Source organism: Emys orbicularis, chromosome 12, assembly GCF_028017835.1.
Source record: "Emys orbicularis isolate rEmyOrb1 chromosome 12, rEmyOrb1.hap1, whole genome shotgun sequence".
NCBI classification, from domain to species: domain Eukaryota; kingdom Metazoa; phylum Chordata; order Testudines; family Emydidae; genus Emys; species Emys orbicularis.
Window position 1 is genome coordinate 26,608,430 of NC_088694.1, and position 12,268 is coordinate 26,620,697.

The window sequence follows — 12,268 nt, forward strand, 5'->3', positions numbered from 1 at the left end:
GTTGCCTCCTTCCAATGGATGACCAGGTCACATCTCTGGATAACAGACTAACTAATGCCTTTTCCATATTGACTCGAGTAGATTTTTTACACTAGTTCTTGACACCTGTCATGCCAGCTATGTTCTGTAACTGGTCTGCTTCAGATGAGTGAGGATTTAACTTGCATCCAGGTCTGCTCTGACTCTTTAAATGCTCAAACTACCTTCCCTGAGTTTATCAGACTCTACATTAGTGTTTATTTTTGATACCAGGGATCGGCTTGCTGTGCCAGGGAGATCTCAGGGGCTGGCGCTGGTCCACGGACCGGTCGTTGAGAAACATTGCTCTAACATTACCCATATAGGCTCCCAATGGCCAAATAGAAGTTTCTTGAATTTAGTGAACCACTCACTATTTTACGGCCATTGCCCTTTTCAAGAAATGTGAAGGTAGTGAAAAGCTGCCTCGCCCCTTCAACTCCTTGGTTTTCCCCCATGAGGAAAGAAGCAGGGACAACTGGAGGGAGGTACAGACAAGGCACCAGAAGAATCAGTGGGAAGGGGAGTGGTGTTGGAAGCAGCCCCTTGTGAAATAACCGGCACATTCTGAGCAGCCTTGTTGGCCAGGAAACTGCAGCTGTGCTAGCAGCAGGAAGGAACAAAGTCACGCTGTCAGGGAGTCAGGTGAAGAAATGGACCTGAACAAAGAGGTAGAGAGCTGGCCAAGGCACCCAGGCTGATCTAAAGGTCGCAGCTTTCTGGGACCAGTACTTACATTGACCTACAGTTGTTCCCTGGAACTAAAGGAACCATTTGTCCCAGTGGTTGTCTGCCACAGAGCTCTCCAATGAGAAAAAACGGTTACTCACCTTCTCGTAACTATTGTTCTTCGAGATGTGTTGCTCACGTCCATTCCAATTAGGTGTGTGTACGCGCTGCGTGCACAGTCATCGGAAAGTTTTTCCCCTAGCAGCACCCGTCGGGTCAGCTATGGAGCCCCCTGGAGTGGCGCCTCCATAACGCTCTATATACTACCCTGCCGACTCAGCGCCTCCTCCGTTCCTTCTTGCTGGTTACTCCGACAGAGGGAAGGCAGGTGGGTTTGGAATGGACATGAGCAACACATCTCAAAGAACAGTTACGAAAAGATGAGTAACCATTTTTTTCTTCAAGTGATTGCTCATATCTATTCCAATTGGGCGACTCCCAAGCCTTACCTTGTCAGTGGGGTCGGAGTTATCGAATCGCTGATTGGAGCACTGCTCTGCCGAAAGCTGCATCATCTCTGGCATGCTGGACGATGGCGCAATGAGCGGTGCATATGTTCACCTAAGACCAAGTCACTGTCTTGCAGATTTCTTGGATCGGGACCTGGGCCAGGAACGCTGCCGCTGAGGCCTGTGCCCTAGTGGAGTGTGCCCGGGCTGGTGTCTTGACCAGCTCATAGCATGTGAGGATACAGGACATGATCCAGGAAGATACTCTTTGAGATGAGACTGGTAGTCCTTTCATGAGGTCAGCCACCGTTATGAACAACTGGTTCGATTTTCTGAATGGCTTGGTGCGTTCAATATAGAAGGCTAACGCTTGCTGAACATCCAAGGAGTGCAACCTCTGTTCACAGCTACTGGCATGAGGCTTTGGATAAAAGACAGGCAGGAATATGTCTTGGCTGGTATGGAAATGAGAGACCACCTTAGGCAGGAAAGCAGGGTGAGCTGCACCTTGTCTTTGTGGAAAACTGTATAAGGTGGGTTGGAGGTAAGGGCCTTTAACTCGGACATCCTTCTTGCTGATGTGATGGCAATTAGGAAGGCTGCCTTCCACGAGAGGTAGAGAAGGGAGCAAGTCACCAGTGGTTCGAATGGGGCACCGCCCATCAACTTGGAGAGGACCAAATTAAGGTTCCACGCAGGGACAGGCTGTCTAATGTGGAGATGTAGCCATTCCAGACCCTTGAGGAACTGTCCCACCATGGGGATTGGCGAAGACGGAGCGCCGAGCTACTCTGGGGTGGAAAGCCAAGAAAGCCGATAGGTGTACCTTTATGGATGACACTGCCAGGCTTTGCTGTTTCAGGTGCAGAAGGTACTCCAGAATAAGAGGTAACAGCGCCTAAAGTGGGGGTGTATGACATTGGTCACACCAGCAAGTGAACCTCTTCCACTTCGCCAGATATGTGGCCCTCTGCTGCTGAGTAAGACCTCCCTTACCTTCTTTGAGCACAGAAGCTCCATGGGGTTCAGCCATGAAGCTTCCAAGCCATGAGGTGGAGGGACTGTAGGTCTGGGTGATGAAGCCAACCGTGGTCCTGAGTGATAAGGTCAGGGAGGAGCAGCAATGTGACTGGGCATCGACCAACAGATCCATAAGAGTGATGTACCAGTGTTGTCCAGGCCATGCTGGTGCCACCAGAATTATTTCCACCCCATCTCTGCGGATCTTGAGCAGGACTTTGTGTACGACAGGGATTGGGGGAAAGGCGTAGAGGAGATTGCCTCCCTAGCGTAGCAGGAATGTGTCCGCGATTAAGCCCGGGCAGCTTTTCTGGAAGGAGCAAAACATTGGGCACTTCCGGTTGCTCTGAGTGGCCAACAGGTTGACCTGGGGAAACCCCCAGTTCTGGAAAATGGAGTGAATGACGTCTGGCTGGATGGACCACTCATAGCTGTGAAAGAACCTGCTGAGGCGGTCCGCCAGTACGTTCTGGACTCCTGGCAGATATGACGCTTCCAGGTGAATGGGGTGGGTTATACAGAATTCCCAGAGTCTGAGGGCCTCCTGGCAGAGGGGCAAGGACCAGGTTCCACCCTGCACCTCCTGGATAAGGAGTTGCTCGTGAGAAGGGTCCCTGAAGAGGGACGGGGAAGGTGGGTGGGAGGGAGGGTTGGAGCAGAATTGGAGAGAATATCCCACTTCTACCATGAGGAGAACCCAGTGGTCCAAAGTTATTTGGGACCACGCACGGTAGAAGTGAGATAGATGGTTCAAAAAACACCGGGAAGGATCCGGCATTGAGACAGGTGCTCCATCCTTGGGCGCATCTTCAAAATGTCTGTTTTGAGCCAGACGAAGGCTTAGTCGGGCCCTGGCTCTGCTGGGGGATGGGAAGGCTTACGCCTGCCATTCCTACCCCTGCACCTGTAAAAATCCTGCCTTGGCCGAGGATACGGGCGCGGTTGGGGCTTAAAAGGCTTTTGCTGGGTTGCCGCGGTATGCATAGCCAAAGATTTCACTGTCGCCCTGGAGTCTTTGAGGTTATGCAGTCTGGAGTCAGTCTGTTCAGCAAACAGGCCCACCCCCTCAAAGTGTAGGTCTTGCATAGTTTGTTGAACCTCGGGCGGGAGCCCTGAGGCCTGCAGCCATGAACTACGCCGCATAGCTATCCCTGAGGACAAGGTGTGCGCTGCCGAGTCCGCAGCATCCAGTGAGGCCTGTAAAGAGGTCCATGCCACTGCCTTGCCCTCCTCGACTATCGCTCCAAACTCCTCCCTGGACTCTGCTGGTACCAGCTCCCTAAAATTCAGCATTGAGTTCCAGGAGTTAAAACTGTACCTGCTCAGGATTGGCTGATCCTGAGTTGCAAGCCCCCATGGAGTAAACTTTGCATCTGAATAAATCCAGGCACTTGGTGTCCTTAGATTTAGGTGCTGGGGATTGCTGACCCTACCCCCCTCTCTCATTTACTGCCAACACTACCAACGAGCAAGGCTGTGGGCATGTGAACAGGTAGTTGAACCCCTTGGAGGGCATGAAGTACTTCCTCTCCACACCCTTAGCGGTGGAAGGGATGGAGGCCAGGGTCTGCCAAATGGTCTTTGCATTGGCTTGTATAGTTTTGATGAGAGGTAGAGAGACCCTGGATGGTCCTGCTGGTGCCAGGATGTCCACCATAGGGTCCTCTGACTCTACCTCCTCAGCCTGCAGGTTCATATTCCGTGCCACCCTGAGCAGGAGTTCCTGGCGAGCACAGCTATCTATAGAGGGCGGTCCCGAGACGGAGGTGCCCACCACCGCCTCATCTGGGGAGGATGACGAGGATGCTATTGGGGGAACTGGGTCCTCCAGACCCTCTTGGTCCTCGGGGACCTCCTGCCCCGCCTCTAGCTCCGTGCCAGCCACTCCAGGGTTTGGCTCAGGAACTGGGGTGGGTTCCAGAGGAGGTGGTGCACCCACCGACTCCTCTGCACCCCTAGGGGTGGGGCAACTGGCCACTGCCACTGAGCCTGAGACCTTGGACTGGACACCCTGGGGTCCAAAATGGCCACTGTGCTGGCCCGTGCCACTGCGCAGGCCATGGCCCTGTACCAATGTCAGGTCTCTCCCGTGCTGGGGCCACTGTGAATATTTGAACCCTGTCTCAGAGTCCGAAGATGGGGACCGGGACCGCCATGGTGCCACAACCTGGAACAGTCCCACTAGAGGGGTCTGCGCAGAGAGCTGGAACGGTGCAGATACGAACGGTGCAGAGATCGGGACCTAATGTGCGAAGGTGATCAGAACTAACTGAACAACTGTAAAATACAAACAGTCCGAAAGAGAAGCTAGGGAAAAGTGGAGAGCTTGCAAAGCAAGACACCACAGTTCCAACGACCGTCACTGGCGGTAAGAAGGAACTGAGGCGGCGCCGGGTCGGCAGGGTCATATATTGAGCACCACGGAGGCACCACTCCAGGGGGCTCCAGAGCCGACCCAACGGGTGCTGCTAGGGGAAAAACGTTCCAATGACTGTGCACGTGGCATGCACACACCTAATTGGAATCGATATGAGCAATCACGCGAAGAATCTCATTATCTGATCAGCCCAGAAGTGCAGTGCTAAATCATAGCAAAGAATGTAATTACATAGCTAATTGAAATTAGACTAATTAGACTGAATCTAATTAATTAGTTGCCATCTCTAGTGCAGGCTAATGCACCTCATTCCTGGACTGCAACACCCCTCTCCTATTGCAATCTTGCATGTCTTCATCTTCACATCTCATCCCATATGTACTTGGTCTGCCACACCCTTGGTATTCTGGTCTTGGGTCACTCCAGAGGAGACTCAATTGTGCCATTTTTATATCAAACCAGGTGGTTATGTGCAAGAAAAACAAAAAAGGGCAACTAGACCCACTAAAACAATTTTTTTTCACTTCATTTTTATAAATAAAGAACTAAGGAGCAGAGGCTTCATCACAGAAACATCAGCAAAATCTCATGTCATGGCAAATCTTGAAAAAGATGAGGGCTGCATCTAAGGGCAGGTCTACACTTACTTCCTGGTCCGGCCGTAAGCAATCGATCTTCTGGGATCGATTTATCGCGTCTTGTCTAGACGTGATAAATCGATCCCGGAAGTGCTCGCCGTCGACGCCTGTACTCCAGCTCGGCGAGAGGAGTACGCGGCATCGACGGGAGAGCCTGCCTGCCGCATCTGGACCCGCGGTAAGTTCGAACTAAGGTACTTCGAATTCAGCTACGTTATTAACGTAGCTAAATTTGCGTACCTTAGTTCGAAGTGGGGGGGTTAGTGTGGACCAGGCCTAAGGCCCTGTCTACATTACAAAAGTTACCAAGTTTAAGTACAGATTAGTACTATAAACTCTGGCTGTGGTCCCACTGGGAGACTGAGATTCAACCCTGGGGAGATTCTTACACTAAAGCTTTGTTCCTTAGTAGATTTTTTTCCCCCTCCTGTCCACACAGGCAAGAAGAAATTATGAACAGTTGGATCACAATCATATTTCACCTTGGTTACTTCTGTAGTGTAGAGCCAAGGTGTACAACAGCTCATTTAATCCTAACCCCCCCTCCCCCAATGCCTTTCCTCTTCCCTCCGAGCAGCCCAGTGACCCAGACCTTGCTTCTTCGGACCACTATTCTCACTATGCTCTAGGCATGGGATCCAGGTGTAGCACTAAACTTTAAATAAAATCCCTAAAAGTCAGGACACTGGTTTCATCACAGCCACATATCCCATCATAAGACCCGCAATAATATAATCACCCTGCTGAGTTTCTCTGAGATTAACAATGGCAGAACTGTTCGTAGAAGTGAACTGCCAACAAACCAACCTTACAGCTTCCATTGCTAAAGGGAACATGCAATTACAAACGCAAGTTTCATACCAGGAAAGGAAATGATGACAGGAAGACCAGTTCTTGAAGTACTTTTATAAAAGTATTTAACTTTCTGAGTTACTTTTACAGTTACCTGAGTATTTGAAATTACAAGTTCAAGGAAAATTCAACAATGGAATTTCAGTACAGTACTTTACAATCCAGTGCTGATGATCCTAGTGCATCTATTAGTTCACTAGAGCACATAGTCACACACTCTGATTCTGAAAGAAAATGAAAAGCCACCACACACACAAAAACAGGAAGGGGGGCTGGAGATACCAACAGAGTGGAAGATGTTTAGATTACAAATCCAGTGCAGAGTGTTAGGAAAACATGAAGCAAATAAATGGTGAGTTATACCCCGGAGTTATACACCAGTTTGCTTTTTTGCCATATATTAAAAACTGCAATATATTTGATCACAAATTTTTTTTTCTTTTACACAAATCAACTGGATAAATTAAAAAAAATATATTATATATAAATATAATTTTATACTTAGGGCCCTACCAAATTTATGGCCATGACAAAAACCCATCATGGACTCTGAAATCTTGTCTCCCCAACCCCTCTCTCTCTCCTCCCCCCCGGTGAAATTTGGTCTTTTTATGTGCTTGTACCTTATACTAAAGGGATTTCACAGGTGAGACCAATGTTTCTCAAATTGGGGGTCCTGACCCAAAAGGGAGTTGCAGGGAGTCACAAGGTTATTTTAGGGGGGTTGCTGTATTGCCACCCTTACTTCTGCGCTGCCTTCAGAGCTGGGCGGCCGGAGAGCAGCGGCTGTTGGCCAGGTGCCCAGCTCTGAAGGCAGCGCGCCGCAAGCAGCAGTGCAGAAGTAAGGGTGGCAATACCATACCATGCCACCGTTACTTCTCTGCTGCTGCTGGCAGCGGCTCTGTCTACATAGACAAGTTCCCGGCCAGCAGCTGCTGCTCTCCAACTGCCCAGGTCTGAAGGCAGCGCCGCCACCAACAGCAGCAGCACAGAAGTAAGGGTAGCATTACCGCAACCCCCCCTACAATAACCTTGCAACCACCCCACAACTCCTTTTTGGGTCAGCCCCCTACAATTACAACACCATGAAATTTCAGATTTAAATAGCTGAAATAATGAAATTTACGATTTTAAAAATCCTATGACCGTGAAATTTACCAAAATGGACCATGAATTTGGTAGGGCCCTATTTATACTGCAGCAAATTTAAGTAATGACCCTTTTACGACATATTTCATTAATATGTTAACATTTTCTGAACTACCCAGAAATATTAGACTGTGTTAGCCGTAAGATCAGTGGATCAAAATTGTTATGGGAAAATTAACATTTTCATAAAGCAAAATCCCAAATAGAGTTATGGTAAATCTTATGTAACTGGATCCACTGACATTCTCACATGCATACAGTAGAGACAAAGTGTCAGTTTCCTGCAATTTACAGGCTGCTAAATCAACGCAAGAAAGGCATATACATGTTCATTGATCTCTACCGAAGATCGGAGTCAAAATTCACTCTACCCATCACGCGGTATGCCAAATTGTGTGCTTATGCACATGATGTTTTCCCCAGGTCCCCATAAAGAGCAGAAGAGTGCATTAATTGCTCATATTAATTCCTTTTTATTTCAACATAACATGCTGTAAAAAATTAACAGATTTGTTACCATTTACAATGCTTACAAAGCAAAATGTATTTTAAAAGCAATTTTTAGTTCTGTTTTCAGAAATATTGCGAATTTAACACTTACTATAAACCTATTTTTAAATGTTAACATTTTGGCCAAAATTCAATATTTCATTTTACATATTCATTTTTCAGTGAAGTATTCCCTATTTGCAATATTTTAACATGACTTCTCGTGCTTGGGATATCCAGCCCCCTTTCTCCCTCCCTAATACAGCAGTAAAGACATATAAACATGCCATTTAAATTAAAGGAAGAAATGGAGTAAGTGAGACCCCGGACTGCAAAAATATATACAAGCATTTACCTTTTTCCTGAACTAAATATTTCAACCATAAAAATATTAAACAGCCGCACCCTATAGAACTAGGGCTATGGCTATTTCAATTATAACTATTCTTTATTTTAAAAATATAGGGCAGAAAGCCTTTTGGGTGATATTTATACATTAATATTTCTAGGTCTCTACATGATTCATGAATCATTATGCAGAACACAAAAACTTTTTTCCATAGCTTAATCTTGCATTATCTCACTTAATCTAATCTCTCTCTTGTAAATATGTTAGCTAGCTAGGCTTCATTATAAGAATTATCAACAGAAAATATTTATCAGGCTTTTGTTCCATGAGCCATATGTTGTAAGATATCCATCGGATGTTTTGGGAGTTGGCAGACATTCCTCCAGGTAAGCTAGTCAGTTCACTTCTCATCCACCAGGGAAAAGATAAAAGTGGATCAACTTCTCTAAAACCAGCAACATGTTTACATGCATTTCTTGGACTATGCATGGCAGAGAAAGTAAAAACACTACAGAGGTCTAAGACATTCCCCCTTCTTACAAGCACATGCTGAGGAACAACTGACCCCTTTGCATGATCTGGCACAGAAAAGCCCTCACAATAAGGCCTGGTCTACACTAACCCCCCAATTCGAACTAAGGTACGCAACTTCAGCTACGTGAATAACGTAGCTGAAGTTGACGTACCTTAGCTCGAACTTACCGCGGTCCAGACGCGGCAGGCAGGCTCCCCCGTCGACTCCGCGTACTCCTCGCGCCGAGCAGGATTACCGGAGTCGACGGTGAGCACTTCTGGGTTCGATTTATCGCGTCCAGACAAGACGCGATAAATCGAACCCAGAAGTTCGATTGCCTGCCGCCGAACCAGCGCGGTAAGTATAGACAAGCCCTAAATGTTAGGAAACATTTTCTTCTGAGATGGAAGTTCGATTGGACAGTACCCATCTGTCCTCTTCCAGCTCTAATATTAGAAGCCTTCCAAAGGGCACTGTGACAGTGGCAGGTATGCATTAACATGCACTACTGCCATTTCAAGTGTCATCTCTCTTCCCATAGTTAGAAACTCATCCCACTGAAGTTTAACCATCTGGAGGGAGGAATGCCAGGGAGAGAGCTGACCATATACAGAAAGTGCATTAATTCCAAAAAAGGAAGTATAATGTAAAATACTATTGTATGCTGCTAGAGAATTGTAATACTAACAGATTATAACAGGAAGTGAAAGGTGTTATCCGTCCAAATCAGAAAGAAAACACACTACAGAAGTTACTGCTCAGAAGCAACTCAGGGTTGAGTTAGTCTGAACACATTAGTTCTAACCTCTACGGAGTTACTGAATTTAGTGATATAGCAACATTTGGAAGTCTGCAATCCTTGACTAAGCTTTCTAGCACCAACTGTCTCTTAGCCAATTATAGTACATCAGTTCTCCACTAAAATTATAAGCAAGGCTGCTTTATAGCCATGTTTTAGAATCCAGTTACATGCTATACCTCTTCCCGACAACTGGATAAAATCTAAGAACTATTTGATTGGGCACTTAATAGCAACATCAAGTCTACTTTCCATTAACTCATTTGACAAGAAACATCACTTTGCAAATGTATTCAGTGCATTTACTTGCAATCCCAGGTGGTCTTGTCTTTTGCAAAATGAGTGTTGAAGTACCACAGTGTTAATATTGTATCTGACGTTAAGTGTGTGTATTATATGGAAATAGATCAAAATTCTTCTGAGATAGGAGAGGGCGCTCAAACATAGCAACAACCTCAGACAGGTTATCATGCCAGAATTAACAGGATTTAAAAAAAAACAAAAACAAAGCTATACTCTGGACATGTGCAGTAGTTCTACACCCCCGTAGCAATGATCTGAATCAAGATGAAATGTGAAAAAGCTCCAGGAGGGGGGGAAAAAAACCAGTCAGGCCACAGTTGAGTAAGAAACAACAGCACAAGCAATGGATTTGCTCATAGTACCCAGCGGCTAGTTACAAGCTGGCTCTAATAACACTGTTGTAAAGAGGCTTATGAGGATGCTGCAGCATTGCAGCTACCAATGGACTTCCCAGTGCATCAGTAGCAAAAGAAATGCTACTAAAAAGGAAAGACAAAGACTAGTTTTAAAAAAAACTGTCATTAAGGAGGACACATTCTAATTAATGAAGAGTGAAACAAAGCAGAGCCGAGAGCTGTATTAAATCTCTAGTTAGGTCAGGTATCATTTGTAGACGAATAATTTGCTGATTTGATTTCTGGAAGGGCTCTGTAGAAATCCAGAGTTAGTGGGGGTAAAGTCTCAGGATAACATCCATTTACTTACACACTAGTAATTGTTTAAATAAATCCTAGTCAAGTTTACTTTACAATGAGATGTGCAACAAGCAGAGGAAGTGAAGAACGTACATCACACCAGTTCATGTTCTTCAGGGTGCAAATTCACACATGTGATTACTCTTGCCCAAATCCTTCTGTTTCTTCAATTGCAAATAATAATTTTTCCTTCAACTGCTCATAACTCTTGTAGGGTGGCAGGTCCAAGCGATTGAAACTGAAAATAAAAATTAAACAACTTCTAAAAAAGAATGAAAAAAAAAAAATCAACACACAACAAAAACAATCATTTTACTAACAGATGCACCTTGAACATAAATCCAGGGTACTCAACTCCCCACTATCCAGAGTAGAAATCACACTTATTACACAGCTATTTATTTTATATTTAGATGGAGAAAGAAAAAAATCCAGATAGCCTGGGTCTACACATTTTCAAAAGGTGACCAGTGATTTCAGATGCCTCTATTTTTGGGTGCAAATCTTGACACACTTGAAAGAGACTGGATTTCCAGAAGTCTGGTGCACTTATCCTCTGAAAATCAGATCCCTTTAAAGCGTTAAGCTAGGCACCCAAAATCATTAGTCACTTTTAAAAGTGTATGCCCTGGAAATATTACTCTACTGAAAACTACTTATTCCCCCCCACCCCCCCGAGAAAAATGAAAATGGCTGAAGGAATGAGTCTACCAAAGACAGAGTAAGTTGCATCTTTTCTGTTTTTATTTTTTAAGTCAAAGGGGAATTTTTCTAATATAAAATGCATTGTGATTGATGGAATGAGACCAGATTAATGCTGACTTTTTTGGAAGTAAGTTTATATACAATTTTTAAATTAAGTTAGACAATAGCCATGTATTCTAGTTGTGCAGCTGTAGAATTTGCAGTGACAACTACCCCTTGCCACAGTATATTTGTCTGACTTTCAACTTTCATTTAAATACATTTTTGTGAAAATAACCTTGAAAATGTGAATCACGTATAAAAGAGAAGCAGTATTCTCTCCCTCAATTTGCAGACAGAAGCTTTGTGAGGTTTCAATTGACCTTTATCTCAATGATATGTCGATTCTAAAATTGGCATCTATATGTTTCAATGTCCACACTCAACTATTTCACTGCTAACCATTTTAGCAGGAATATAAAGCTAAAATGCTTACCCAATCCCAAACTGCCTATCCATGCCTTCACAGGTGGAGAATTTAATGCCGTAACAAACAGATACTCATGATTTATTCACAATATTTTTCAAAAAATGTAATGAAGCTGCCATAGAATTTTCAGTATGCTGTACCACAATGCCACAGAATATGGGGACCGTACTGTACATTAAAGACGGGTTCTGGTTGTTGAAAGGTTCAAGTTATTTTGGAGTGAATAAGGGCAGGATTCTAACAATATACAATAATCAACTAAACTTTAAAGTCATGAGAAATTTGAGCTTCTCTTGATGCAGGAAGGAACAAATTTAGTATGTTAAAATGGCAACAGTCAGACTTTGTTGGCATTCAATCATCTTTGCATAAGATTTACCACAGTAGAAAACAATTCCCACAGGGACCCTTGCAGCTTTCGAAACTGGCAATTAATTGAGACATTCCTTTGGCCAGATGTTTATGTAACCCACACTAACAGCATGACTCTGTCTCCTGATAGTGACTGCACCACATAGACAGAGTTATGGGTCCTTGCCTCTGTGCTAACAGATTTTATCCTTTAACTCAAGCAGTAGAAGCTCACACTTTTAGATCTGGAGGTTCGGGGTTCAATGACTGCAGGTGACTTACCCAAGGATATTCTTACAGAAGACAGCTGGCTGTGAGCGAAGATTAAAGCTTTATTTATAGAAAGTGCAGTTACAAGGGAA

The 12,268-nt window shown here is 44.9% G+C and overlaps 1 protein-coding gene across 1 annotated transcript in view; it reads right to left on the bottom strand.

Annotated features, from left to right (window-relative positions):
• Window positions 1-10,330: 10,330 nt before the first annotated feature.
• The window catches only part of ITCH (itchy E3 ubiquitin protein ligase), a 108,605-nt gene continuing 106,667 nt past the window's right edge, over window positions 10,331-12,268 (bottom strand). Inside the window, exon 24 of the mRNA XM_065414934.1 lies at window positions 10,331-10,619. Coding sequence (XP_065271006.1) covers window positions 10,520-10,619 — 100 coding nt within the window. The 3' untranslated portion in view covers window positions 10,331-10,519. The remainder of the gene's footprint in view (window positions 10,620-12,268) is intronic.